The sequence below is a fragment of the Moschus berezovskii genome, chromosome 27 (assembly GCF_049115385.1).
Source record: "Moschus berezovskii isolate FMDL1 chromosome 27, NW_MosBer_1.0, whole genome shotgun sequence".
Classification (NCBI taxonomy): Eukaryota; Metazoa; Chordata; class Mammalia; order Artiodactyla; family Moschidae; genus Moschus; species Moschus berezovskii.
Window position 1 is genome coordinate 3885910 of NC_142486.1, and position 14149 is coordinate 3900058.

The window sequence follows — 14149 nt, forward strand, 5'->3', positions numbered from 1 at the left end:
ACAGGAGTCAGGGACTGATTCAGTCGTGTCCTTCCTTACGACTCAGAGTATCTTTTAAAATTGAGTTAAAAAATAGAAATTGAAACTTTAAAACGGTGTAGACAAGGAGAGGCCTCCTTTGGCTGTCAGCCCATGTCCATGGTCTTCCCCACAGGTTTCCACGGTTTTTGGCTTAGTGCATATCACTTAAAAAATACACGTATTTATTAGGCTTTATTTACTCACTTGGCTGTGGCAGATCTTTGAACTGACGCAGGGATCAAACCAGTGGAGGCGTGGCATCTTAACCCCTGGACCGCCAGGGAAGCCCCTCTTTTCTATGAATTTTCTGTTCATTTCCTTCACTCAGTTTAAAAATCGGAATGTCTTTGGATCGATGGGTAATTTCTTATACATTCTGTGTAGCTAATTACCCTGTTGCCAAATATTTTCGTATGCATCAATTTTTAATGGATGTAAAACACCATTGTAAAAAAGAAAAAAATGGTGCAAGTACCTGGCACGTAATTACTTAACAGGCGGTCCATCATTTTCAATTGCCCACGTACTGCTAAAAACACCACAGGCGAAGCCTGTGGCTCTGGCAGCTTTGTTTCCTACATTTTTTCTTTTTTTGCAAAATCACCTGAAGTCTGAGTGGAGCCGAGACTAGGTAGCCCTGGGGATAAATGGTGACGCCCACCTTCTGGGACACACCCAGGTTCAAAGGCCCTCTAATCAGGAAGCAACAGGAGAGCCCCTTTTGCGTACTTTTCAGAAACACTTGGTACCAGAGTTGACACCAAGAACCAGCGAGTGCTAATCTCAGTCCCATGGCTGTGTCCCACCCAGAGAGATGGAAGCAGACACTTGACTTTGGCTCCTGCTTCAGCATCAGAGTTGTCCATAAACAGAAAACAGGAGGATAATGAAATCAAAGGAAAGGATATCTCCTTCTCTAGTTCATGGCTCTCAAAAGCAACTTAAAAGCAGGGTCCTGCTAGGCTTTGCTTGCAAACCGGCTCCTACATATGGCTAGGGTGGTGGGAGCCTGGCTGAGCACTTCTGGGGCCCACGAGGGCCTAGAGCTCACGTCCCTGAGACAGCACTTGGGGTCATGGTCACCCACATCGTGGACTTGCGACCAAGGCTGGCCCTACGTTGCAGCTGTTATCCTGAGGGACGTCTCAAACTCCTTATGCACCCCCCCACACACACACGGACAACCTGGTCTCGTCTGGCCTTCCAGGGTCTGGTCTGCAGCTGGAAGTAGCAGGGTAAACCACCACAAGGTTGAATTTCATCCCTACGAGTTGCTTAGTCCTCAGCACTCACTGTTCGCTGTAACCGCCTCAAGTCTCACCTTCAGCCTAAGGGGGCCCAGCGATGGGGTTACTGAGTCTCTATCCCTCCTCCCCAAAGTAAGTGAGGCCTGAGTTTTGTCCCTGAGGGCAGAAAGGACTTGTGACTGAAGCAGACAGACATCCGGCGCTCTGCACAGGGTGGGGAGCGTCTGGGGTGCTTCTGGCAACAGGAGCAGCTAGAATCGTATCCAGTCTTCTGACCAGGATCTCGGCAGACTGGGGAGGACACTTCCAAAGGGCCCAGCTTGTACGTTTTAAAACACATTCCATAATGGTCTATGAAACGGTTTAGAAAAAATTTATTTGAACGTATGAAAAGAAACTTTAGGGAACCCAATAAAAGAGAGAAGTTCCTCTCCTCGGTGCCAGGGGCCACGCTCACAGGATTCCCTGACCTGCACCAAGTGCTGGGTGCAAGCTCGGATGCCAGTGGTTCAGCCCTGCTCCCTGAGCCGTGGGCGTGGCCTGCTCTTGGTGGGATGCAGCCCACTCCCGGGGAGGAAAGCCAGGCAGGTGGACTCGGCGACGCTGGTCCCCCATCCACACCCCTTGGCACAGGTTCAGGGTGCGTGTCTGCAATGACACGCCGGACCACAGGCTCACGGTCCTGGCAGCTTCTAAAGGTGCCCACATGGCTCCGCAGAGGGCTGGACGATTTTCCTTTCGTTGGTCGCATCTGGACTTTTACAGATGTTGACAGGGAGGAGGCGCCTAGATGTCGATGTCACCAAACTTTGGCACCGATTGGGTCCTGTGGTGAGGCAGGGTCGCCTGGCTGCCCCCTCGGCCTCCTCTCCTCTCACTGCCCTCTCCCAGGAAGGCTTCCTCCAAACCAGGCGCGGAAGGCACGGTGCCAACTCGGCAGTTCACGGAGCCGGGCTAGTGGATGGGCCTGAATGGGAAGGTCATGCCTGAGATGAAGGTGTGCCCGGGGTGTGTGGGCAGGGCGGGGTGGGCAGCCGGGTGGGCTGGCACAGCCCCGTAGCCCAGCGGGGGCGTGTGGATGTGGGGGTAGAAGCCAGGGGGGAGCGCTGTGTGGGGCGACTGCTGCACGGGCCCTGAGATCACCAGCTGGAGCAGGCTGTGGAGACAAGGAGAGGGTTAGGGTGCGCCGGCTCCGACTGCGCTGCCCGCCTGCTGAGAGCCACTGTGGGGAGGCGGCAGGCACCTGAAGGCACCAGGCCTCTGGGTGAGGAAGGCTGTGTGCCCAGGAGGACAGAGGGGGGTGACCTGGAGGCACCCGGAGAGGGAGAGGCCACGGTGGGAAACGCCAGGACCCTGCCCACAATGCCGGGGAGCAAGGGCCCTGTGGTCCACCGGCGCTCCAGACACGGCCTCGGCGTCTGTGGTTTGGGGACGACCGCGGATCAGTGTCTGTTTCGGCCTCAGCCGTCCATACCCAGGGGGGTTGTTGTGACGGAGGAGCCGCAGCAAAAAGGACGAGGGCCACGCTTCTCCAAGGCATTCTGAACAGCTGAGTCCCAGCTGAACGCCAAGCACAGCCACAAGGCAGCTGGTCTTGGACGTGACCCTGACAACCAGCATCCTCAGAGGTGGCCCAGGCCTGGACCCAGTCCTCAACGATTCTCAGGGCCCCCTCCCGTCCCACTCCCACCCCTGGGAGGCTTAGTCCTCCCCTCCCCAACTCCCTCCCTCCCAGGTCTGCACTTTCCTCTCTGCGGTTCAGGACGTCCACAGCCTCTGCCTCCAGGAAGTCCTCCTCCCTCCTGAATTCAATGTCACCTCCACTGCTGGCCCCTTCTGGACCCCCCGGGAGAGTTTCCTGTCTTTCCTCTTGTCCTGTTTGACCCACCCTCTCCTCCCAGCACAATCAGCAGGGCCTCTTAACCTCCTCACCACCACTAGCTAGGCCACAGGGACTCAACCTAAAACCAATCCCCTCCTAAGGGACACAGGCTTCCTCCCCAGCCCCGCTCCCCTGACCTCTGCTCTCCCAGCCTCACCCAGGATCTCCACTGTCTCACCCAGCCAGGGAATCCTGCCTGCCAGGCCCCCTCCATGCCCCCTAGCTTCCCTGTCCCCCAGGGCCGCGCCGTCCCCTCAAGCGACCCTGCTCCGCTGCTGGAGTATCTCCAGTGGGGCCACTTCATTCCCCCAGGAACCACTGCATTTCACCCTCTCTGTTTCACCCCCCAGATGCCCACCCGGAGCCCCCCGGCCCCTCTTGCCAGCAGCCTGGGGAATAACCCCGGCCCATCCTTTGGCCTCAAGTTCAGCCTGCGCTCAACCGGTCACACCTGCCTGCCTTCCCGGGCCCCAGCAGGGCTGATGGGTCGGACTCTGGGCGGCTGGGCGCACACACTGTGCGGTGGGGCAGCCAGGCATGCTCACCTGTGCCCTCACTGCCTGCCAACAACGGCCCTGGAGCCCCACCATCCATGTTAAAAACCAAGGGGAAGGAACATTCCTCTGTGCTGAAAAACCCTCGGAAAGAAGAAAATTAATCATCCAACTAACTTAACTTGGCCATTCTCATTCTTGTAAACCCGCCTACCTGCATGCTGCATTCAACTACATACATTTATTGTTTTTAGTAAAGACGCACAATATTTTGGCCACCTGATGCGAAGAACTGACTCATTGGAAGAGACCCTGATGCTGGGAAAGACTGAAGGCAGGAAGAGAAGGGGACGACAGAGGATGAGATGTTGGATGGCATCACCGCCTTGAAGGGTATTAGTTCGCGCAAGCTCCGGGAGTTGGTGATGGACAGCGGAGTGGGAGCTGCAGTCCATGGGGACAAAAAGTGTCGGACATGACTGAGCAACCGAACTGATCAGTGTTCCACGCTTCTGATGGAACAGCACCAATTTACTACGTGTCCCTATGGATGGGAGGGCCAGGTTGCTTCCAGCTTTTCTGCTACCAGTAATACTGCCTTTGCATGAAACAGCTTTGTGCACACAGTTCTCTGCTTCTTAGATTCAAGGAAGTTAACCTGACTCAGAGAAATACCTGAGTTACAAGGTGACGGGAGACGGGACGGCAGCGAACACTTCTTAGTGCCTCCTGCCCATCGAGTGCTGTGCTACCTGCTTCCTGTGTTTTCACTCAATTAATCGTCACAAAATCCCACGACCGGGAGCAGGGCACGGGAGGCGGGGGGCCCGAGGCAGGTGCCTTTTACAGAGAAAATGGAGGGAGCGAGAACATGCCTGAGGTCCTACAGGTAGGAAGTGACAAGGCTGGAATTCTTACCAGCAGCTGTGTGACCACACGGTTCCTGCTCCTCGCCACTTTTACCACGGCTTTCCCCCAAATCAGGGCAAGAACCACCACTGCGGGGGAGACTGCCGCGCACCGAGGGCAAGGAGCTCTGCAAACGCCTGCTCGTTTGAACCTCACCATGACCCTGGAGGCACACAAATCACTGCCCCCGCTTTACAACCGGCAGCGGGGGGAGGCCAGAACTGAGGTGACAAGGCGGCCCAGTGTCACTACAAACCACAGGCAGAACCACACTCGGAACCTGGTCTGTGCCACCCAATGTCAAGGCACTGGCCTAACCCACACGCTGCGCCCCAAGGCCGCGCCCCTGTCCTGCCCCCTAAAGGCTGTGCCACTATAATGTCACCAGTGGTGACACAAGAGCACCGCGAAACACACCCACGCTGACTTTGTTAGCAACGAAGGACACCCAGGGGCTTCCCTGGTGGCTCAAACGAGAAAGCATCTGCCTGTGGCAGGAGACTAGCAGGAGATGCAGGTTCCAGCCATGGGCCGGGAAGATCCCCTGGAGAAGGAAATGGCTGCCCACTCCACCGTTCTTGCCTGGAGAGTTCAATGGACAGAGGAGCCTGGCGGGCTACAGTCCATGGGGTCGCAGAGAGTTGGACAAGACTTAGCGACTAAATAACAACAAAGGACACTCCAGCTTCTTCACTGACGCCCAGCAAGAGGGCCGCTTTCCTCACCCTTCCAATGGACGCTCTGCTGGGGCGTCCTCTCCTGTGGGTTACGCTATCACATCTACCCGTCCCCCCACTGATCGTCAGGTCCTGGTGGGGGAGGTCCCTTACACACAGAAGCCCGAGACCCTGCAGGCCAGCTCTACCCAAGGAAGCCAGGACAAGGGGTCCGCCCCGCCCTGCACACCCCCCACCCCTGCCTCTACCCCCACGCCAGCCCAGCCAGAAGTCTGGGGAGGGCACTTACTTATTATGAGGCAGCCTGGAGCACAGGGTCCTCAGGTCGTCTGAAATTAAAGGGACGGAGAGTTAAGGAGCAGCTGGGAATCGACAAACGGAGAAGCTCGCGGCCGCTCACGGCCGCTGGCAGGACAGTCACAGAGCCTCATTCTCCTCACTGCTCAGAAACTGGATTCCCGTTTTCCTTCCGTATTTGCTTTAACACACCAGGCCCCCAAGAGAACACATCACTTGGGAAGGGGGCGGCTCTGCGGAGAACCCATCAGATGGCTGGAAGGACCCAGAGACAGCAGATCAAGGCGAAGAGGGAGATAGGAGGGACGCGGGTCACTGGGACCCCCGCCGGGCTGCCGTCCAGGGCTGGGAGCCAGTGGTCAGAGAGCAAAGGCGGGCGTGTCATCAACACCAGGTCACGCCCCCAGACGAGTTCCAGCACTGAACAGGGGACTGAGGAGCCCTCTGAACACGTGACGGGAATGCTTCCTGCGGTTGATGGAGCATTTCAGTGTATATAAATTATGCCACGACAGAAAAGAACTGCACGAAAAGAAAAGATTCCCTTGGAGGAAGGACACGAAGCTGTTATTACCCATGCCCTGCAGGAGCCCCCGGTCTGGGCAAAACAGCCAGGAGACACCCGGATGTCTCGCTGCGGGATTCTACCTGGAGGCGCCCTGGGACTTCTGCCCTCCTCCCTGCGGTCACCAAGAGGCAAGACGTTTTAAAACCGGAGGAAAGAAGTCCTTGTCCAGGAGCCCCTATTTTCTGTTTTGTTTTTTTAATTCTTAAGGTTTTTTTTGGGGGGGAAACCCCTATTTCCTTCCCCAGAGCGGGTGGCGCCCCCACCCCAGGAGGGCCCAGCCGGGCCATCACCCACCTCTCGTGCACAGCAGGGCCCCGGAGGCCATGGCCACCTGCAGAGCCTGTGCGAGCCGGTCCAAGGCGAGCTCGATCTCCTGGGAGGCGTTGAGGGGGTTCAGTTCATCCGCCAACCTGTTCACCTCGTCCACCAGCGGGACCATGTGGTCAAAGAGGACGAGCCCCAGGCGGCCGTACAGGTTCTTCTCGGTCAGGTGCGCCTGCAACATCACGAGCACCTGCAGCACGCTCAGGTGCAGCTTGGAGTACAGGAGGCGCGAGTCCCGCTCCGCTCCGCCCGAGTCCTTCGGGACTTTGGTGGTGACCTGGCCATTGGCTAAGGGGGTCTTCTTCTTCCTTTTGTGAGCCAGGGGGGCCTTCACGCACCAGCGGATCAATCCGGTGAGGGGCGTGAGCTCTAAAAATCCTATCGGGAGGTTGGCGGCAATTGGAGTATTCAGGAAGGTGATGAGGATCAACCTGGGGTCCTCCAAGATCCAGTTGACGATCATCTCAAGCAGGTCCAACGGGGGGATGAGATCGTCTGCAAAGATGCGTTCATTCAGAAGGGTCCTCGGCGACAGGAGGAGACGGGAAGACAGACCTCCCAGCTCACAGGACTCACCACCCGATACCCTGCGCCTCTGTCCTCTCCTGGAGACAGGGTACCTCTGACTCCTCTCCTGGAACCCCTCCTGAGGGCTGGTTCTCACCTGACTCAGTGTCCTGGGACCCCCATCCCGGCCACGGCAGGGCTCAAGAAACGTGTTAAGCTAAAATTCCATTATGTCTTGAAGATTCCATGTGTCAATTTAAATAAAAATCCACTCTCTATATCTAGGAGATTTTTATTCCATTGGAAAAGACCCTGATGCTGGGAAAGATTGAAGGCAGGAGGAGATGGGCCCAACAGAGAATGGGATGGTTGAATGGCATCACTGACTCAATGGACATGAGTTTGAGCAAACTGTGAGATGGTGAAGGACAGGGAAGCCTGGCGTGCTTCAGTCCACGGGGTCACAAAGAGTCAGACAGACTGAGGGACAGAACAACAGCAAGCTATCTCTAAAACCGCTGCCGCACTTCCTCCCTCCCCTGGGAGCAGGTTTGGTCCCTGTCTGGTGTCCCCTGTGGCCTATCATGTGCAGTTAGCCCGGACCCTCGTGCACGACTCCTGCTGCCTGCTGCCAGGATCCGTTCAGACGCTGGAGCAGACACTGAGTGCCAGCCCTCGCTTCTGCCGCCGGTTCATCACCTCGGTCACCGCACAGGTTCGGTGACCGCTATGGTGGCCTTCGGGGAGCAGCTCGGAGTCCAGAGAGTGATCTGTCAGCTGCTATGGGTCAAGCCAGCCCCTGTCTAAGCTAAGCCTGGCCTCCTCTGATCCCTGATCCCTGAGACATTCCACGGCAAAACAGAGAAGTGTAACGACAAATGCTGACACTCATTCTGAGTTAACAACGTGTCAGGCACCAGTCTCCTTCACACGGATTAACTCAACCCTCAGACAACTCATCTGTTATATAAAGGATATGGAAGCTGAGACACCGAGATATTAAGTCATTTCCTCCAGACTCATTAAAAGTACACGGTGGGGCGACTTCTCCGGCAATCCAGGGATTAAGACGCCTCCCTCCCGGTGCAGGGGGCCCGGATTGAATCTCTGGTCAGGGAAGATTCCACATGCTACATCGCGTGGCCAACGAAAAAAAAAAGTACATGGTGGGCCCAGACCTGACCCCAGGGGGCTTTTAACCGTGAGGCAACACTGCCTATCCTGGGATGACCACACACTGCCCCTGGGCTGTCTGTGTACACAGGCCCCCAGCCTCCTGTCCCTGGGGCTGTGCAGCCTACAGCTCATGACAAAGCTAAGGCTGTCGGAGTCCCTGCCAGGCTGCTGTGGTCCAGGGCCATGTGTGAGAGTGGAGAGTTGTGGGGAGTGAGCCCCAAGTCGGTGTCAGGTCGCTAGATGCTCTTTCACAGGGGCCACTGGCCTTTCCCCTAAGATTATCTGCTGTTTTGTGAATGAACCACCTGTTCCCTGTTGCTATGAAATGATGGTATCAGGAGGCAGCGACTTGGCAAGGTAAACACTGGTGACTCTGAGTCTGTCCCCTTGACTTCCCAAGACGTGTCTGTCTGGGAAATGCCAAGTCTCAGACCCACTTTTCCAGCAACCCAGCCCCTCCCCAGCCCTGCACACGTCTCAGCTGAGGCATCTCCAGAGCCTAAAGGCAGTGTGTGTACATGTGCTGTGTACACATGTGCTCTGGGTACAAAGTGTGTGTACCTGAGGAATCCATCTCCACCATCTTGCTTTGGGGAGACCCGAGTTCTCTGCACCCATCGGGCAGGAGGGTGTTCTGTTTGGTTGGGTGAGCTCCTTCCATTTTGGGGTTTTGGAGGTGCAGATGCCCCAGGAAGGGATGCCCATTACCCAAGCGCTGGCTTCGGCAACCGCTGTGCTGCTGGTGGACTCCACGCCCGCCCTCTGGGCCACCACCCTGCGGCCAGTGATTTCCAGGGCTCCAAACTCATCACATTACCCACAGACAAACACAGAGAGCTTCCTGTATGCCAATCACACCTTGGCAGTGGTTTAAAAAAGAAAACAGACATCACTGACTTATCACACTGGCAAGCTGACCTAAGAGAAAATTACGTCTCATGTCCATTCGAGCACATGAGTGGTATTCTATGAACACTTTTTCCTTCTCCACATATTAATCCATTTATTAATCCAATGTTAAAACCAATTTCTGTTCTTGTTGCCCTGGAGTAACTGACGAAAAGGCAACTGCGATGCTGTGAACTGGCTTCAACTAAATCTCTCCTATGAGAAGACAAAGAACCTGAACACTGTTCCCAGCTGTTACGCGCTCTTGGGATGCCTCTGTGGAGAGGGTCGGGAAAGGTGCCCTGCCATGGCAGGGTGCTCCCAAGTCCAGCCACCCATCCCAGACACCAGACCCTAGCTTGCTGGGCTGTCTGCCACTTGGACTGTTCAGAGTCAGCCAGATGGGATTCACCAAGGAGAGTTCCCCATTAGGAAATCCCAGAGATCTAAGTAGCCCGTGCCTTTAGATTTTAGCCCAACATAAAATACACATTGCAGAGAGAAAAATAAAAAGACAAAGCATTTGCTGGCTGGGTGGTCAGTGTACGTACTACTGGCAATCAGCTGAAGCTGTTTTGAGTGCAACAACCTGTTTAAAGTTTACCTGATGACAAGTCGTACAGTGCGGTGACAGAGGTGATGAACTGGCAGCAGAAGCGAGGGCTGGCACTGAATATCTGCTTCAGCGTCTGAACGGATCCTGGCACCAGACAGCAGTAGTCATCCACGAGGGCCCGGGCTAACCGCACACAATAGACCACAGGCGTCCGCTGGAAAGAAGCCACAGTCCATGTAACTACAGGTGTGGCAAGCCAGGAGACGCAACCATAAACATACAGTGAAGATCAGAACCAGCAGGACCCCTCCCAGGAAGGGAAGAGGATGTGACCAGCTTACTCGGAAGCAGGGACTGGCAATTGAAAGCCCGCAGACCAAATCCTTCCTGCCACCTGCTTCTGTAAATAAAGTTTTATTGAAACACAGCCCTGCTCCTGTGCTACAAGGGCAGAGCTGAGTAGGGGTGACAGAGATCACAGAACCCGCAAAGCCTAGGAAGTTTACTGTCTTGCCTTTTACCTGAAAGGCCTGCTGACCCCTGTTTTGAAGTCTACTTAGGAAAAATCATACTTGACTTCAAGTGGGGAAATGATAGTTTTTGTAACCCTACAGGTAAGACTCTAAAGGTAAAAATTAACCGTTGGTATCACTTTGACGTGCTTTAGGAGTCTGTGACGGAGAAGGCAATGGCAAGCCACTCCAGTATTCTTGCCTAGAAAATCCCATGGACAGAGGAGCCTGGTGGGCTACAGTCCATGGGGTCGCTACAAGTCGGACAAGACTGAACGACTTCACTTTCACTTTTCACTTTCACCCATTGGAGAAGGAAATGGCAACCCACTCCAGTGTTCTTGCCTGGAGAATCCCAGGGATGGTGGAGCCTGGTGGGCTGCCATCTATGGGGTCGCACAGTGTCGGACACGACTGAAGTGACTTAGCAGCAGCAACAGGAGTCTGTGAACTGTCATGTGACTTACAGCAGCACTCTCTCAGTTTTTCTTACAATCTTCTCCTAGTACAGGTTCCGACATTACCACCCTCCAATCTTTCTTCCCTCCTGGTCAGATGCCAACCTGTAGCCACATTCAGCAGCTGCTCAGGATGCTATCAGAGAAAGCAATGGCAACCCACTCCAGTACTCTTGCCTGGAAAATCCCATGGACGTTGGAACCTGGAAGGCTGCAGTCCATGGGGTTGCTGAGGGTCGGGCACAACTGAGAGACTTTACTTTCACTTTTCATGCACTGGAGAAGGCAAGACCAACCCACTCCAGTGTTCTTGCCTGGAGAATCCCAGGGACGGGGAAGCCTGGTGGGCTGCCGTCTATGGGGTCTCACAGAGTCGGACACGACTGTAGTGACTTAGCAGCAGCAGCAGCAGGATACTATAGTTCCAGGGCTGAAACAGGGCCTGGGTGTCAGGGTGTCAACAGGGTGTCAGGCTAGGCTATTATTCAGGCGCTAAGCCAGCCATCTCTACACCTTTCCTCAGAGGAAGCTGCAGCCCATGCCACTGGGTGTCAAACCCTGACCCAAGCCGCAAGACCCTTTCCCGCTATTAACATCTGCTTTCACTTTGCCAGAATGCCAGTACAACAGCACCACAAGAGATAAATGGAAAATCACAGGAAGAATTCAAGGCACCAAACTTGACTTAAGCTAGGTTGCCAAGGGATCGAGGTTATCGTGAGGTTAAAGACAACACGAAAGGTGAGTTCAGGGGCCCCAGAAATCAGAATAGTGACAGTCAAGGTACATTTCACTAAGATTCACCTGTGTGCTACAAAGAACAATATGTATTTTTACTAGCCAAATGTTAAAGACTAATAAGATCACAGGAAAAGACATTGAGATAAATTGTTTAAAAACACTAATGTCGTCAAGTCGTTGGGAATGAAGCAAGTTTGAAAAACGGAAACGTGGTAAATTCTGTTAACTTAGCTGAGGACCACGTTAATAAAAATTTTGAGTTAATAATTACTCTAAATGGATTAGGAATTTTTCAACAACTCTGAGTAACAAAAAAGCAAAACAAACTAGATCTTCCAAAAAACTACCTAACACACAATCTACTATGCGTGTGTGCAAAGTTGGCTTCAGTCACGTCCGACTCTTTGTGGCTCCATGGACTGTAGCCTGCCAGGTTCCTCTGTCCATTGGATTGTCCAGGCAAGAATACTGCAGTGGGTTGCCATTTCCTCCTTCTAGGGATCTTCCTGACCCAGGGATCGAACCCATGTCTCTTATGTCTCCTACATCTGCAGGTGGGTTTACCTTATTTCCCTTAGATATTTAAAAATACTCTAGAAGGCTTCTATGTCCATATCCATTAGAAGAGCAATCAATTTAAAAGCGGCACTCTGGAACAACTCATAGGCTTACCGATCTAACTACAAAAAACAAGAAGTCTGGAATGGGTTGCCACTTCCTTCTCCAGGGGTTATTCCCCACCCAGGGATCAAATGTGTCTCCTGCATCTCCTGTACTGGCAGGTGGATTCTTTTTCTAATTTATTTACTGAAGAATAATTGCTGTACAGAATTTTGTTGTTTTCTGTGGATTCTTTAACATAGGGGAAAAAACTCTCCAGAAACCAAAGTGAAAGTGAAAATCGCTCAGTCGTGTCTAACTCTTTGCACCCCCCGTGGACTGTATGCTGCTGCTGCTGCTAAGTCGCTTCAGTCGTGTCCGACTCTGTGCGACCCCATAGACGGAAGCCCACCAGGCTCCCCCATCCCTGGGATTCTCCAGGCAAGAACACTGGAGTAGGTTGCCATTTCCTTCTCCAATGCATGAAAGTGAAAAGTGAAAGTGAAGGAGCTCAGTCGTGTCCGACTCTTCTCGACCCCATGGACTGCAGCCTACCAGGCTCCTCCGTCCATGGGATTTTCCAGGCAAGAGTACTGGAGTAGGGTGCCATTGCCTTCTCCAGGCGATCTTCCCGACCCAGGAATCGAACCAGGGTCTCCTGCATTGCAGGCGGATTCTTTACCAACTGAGCTATGAGAGATGCCCAAGCTAAATTCAAATTCCTGTCACTAATCATCTTCAGAGACTTGCAAGTGAAGTACCTGGAGCCAGGACGCTGCACACTCCAACACTGGGATTCGACACACAGCCACTGCCATAGAGACAAGTTTTCCCAACAAGCTCATCCGGCTGTCATCCGCTTTGTTCCCTTGGGGACTGAAAAGGGATGAAAAAATAATCTGCCGAACAGAGTCCTTGGTTTGCTCCTGGAAATAATTGCACATGATTTCAAGAAGTTGGAGCTCCTGCAGTGAATTCAATCTCTGTAAAACACATCCGAGAGAAGCGGGGAGAAATGAAGCGTATTAATTAATTCACACGGTAAGAAAACACACTATTTTCCCCCAGGGAACTTTTCACCTCCCTAAAGGCCGGGTCCCACGGAGTAGAACTCGACTGTTAAATGTAGGGAAATGTCCCTCTGCGTCATTATGCATCACCCTGGGAGATTCAGGGTGACCTACGGTCTCTTCCTTTAACAAAACCTTGGAGACGCGGGGGTCTTACGCCCCGCAAAACGGGCAATTTGGCCGCTGCTGAAAGAGCCAGGCCAAGGGCTAGGACGGAGCCGCTGCTCCGAAGGGAGCTCGCGGTGCGGCGGACGCTTGTCACCGGGAAGAAGGGAACCAGGGTTCACGGATCGGGGCGGGGGGCCTGCGGGCCGCCCTGCGCACCTTGGGCTGCGCGCCGCGCTCCTTGGGCACCTGGAACACGAACTCCTCGAGCAGCTCCACGGGGCCCTTGTCCACGATGGGCAGCGGCGCGCTCTGCAGCTGGCTGCTGAAGTAGATGTCCAGGTGGTACAGCACCTCCTTGGCGGCGCTCAGCGCGTCGCGGCGCAGCAGCGAGTGGCGGATGTCGCTCATGGTGCGGCCGCGGCGGCCGGGGCGCCGGGAGCGCCGACGGACTTCCGCCCCGGGGCCCCCGCGGACGCGCCCGCCGCCGCCGCCGCCGAGACAAAGAGGCCGCGGCCCGGCCTCCGCCCGCCGCCTCCGGGACTGCGCCGCGGCGCTCGCCCGCCCGCCGCCGCCGCCGCCCGCCGCCGCCGCCGCCCGCTCGGGCCCGCTCGGGCCCGCTCAGGGGGCCATCGCTGCCCCCGCCGGCCGCCGGCGGGCGCCCCAGCTGCGCGTCGACGGCGCCACCGACAGCCCTGGGAACCAGACGCCGCGGGGCCGCGCTGCAGCGGAGGCGGGGCGCGGCGACGGCGGCCCGCAGGGGCCAAGCGCGGGCGGTGGCGGCGAGGGCCCGCCCTCGGGGAGCGCGCCCCCTGGCGGCCCGGCCCGCGGGAACGGAAGCGGCGGCCCCGCCCACCCTGGCCCCGCCCTGCCGAGGGGTGGCGCCCGCAACCCACGCCCGGGACCCTCCCCGATCTCCCCTTGCTTTCTCCGCGCGGCGTTCAAAGCCTGCGCGTCTGATTTCACCGAGCTTTTCCAAGGACAGGGTGATGGTGCAGGGCCCTGGCTCAGGCCTCAGCCATTCATTCACTAAGATTGAATCTAGTCTTTAACTCACGGGACCGCAGTGACACGGAATGATACCTTCCTACCCCGGAGTCCCTAATCCCCAATGCCC

The 14149-nt window shown here is 55.4% G+C and overlaps 1 protein-coding gene across 1 annotated transcript; it reads right to left on the reverse strand.

Annotated features, from left to right (window-relative positions):
- Positions 1 to 1625: 1625 nt before the first annotated feature.
- On the reverse strand, positions 1626 to 13741 carry INTS15 (integrator complex subunit 15). The gene is made up of 6 exons (XM_055410355.2): positions 13252 to 13741; positions 12619 to 12840; positions 9595 to 9760; positions 6390 to 6914; positions 5520 to 5559; positions 1626 to 2424 (listed from the first exon to the last, which is right to left on the reverse strand). Exons 1-6 carry the CDS (start codon positions 13441 to 13443, stop codon positions 2223 to 2225), a joined length of 1347 nt encoding a protein of 448 aa, XP_055266330.2. The 5' UTR covers positions 13444 to 13741; the 3' UTR covers positions 1626 to 2222.
- Positions 13742 to 14149: the final 408 nt, after the last annotated feature.

Coding starts and splice junctions, on each gene's coding strand:
- INTS15 (XM_055410355.2), bottom strand. CDS start 13,443: ATGAGCGACATCCGCCACTCGCTGCTGCGCCGCGACGCGCTGAGCGCC. Junction 6,915..9,594: donor ACTGTACGACTTGTCATCAG/GTAAACTTTAAA, acceptor GCATCTTTGCAG/ACGATCTCATCCCCCCGTTG. Junction 5,560..6,389: donor GGCCCTGCTGTGCACGAGAG/GTGGGTGATGGC, acceptor CTTTAATTTCAG/ACGACCTGAGGACCCTGTGC.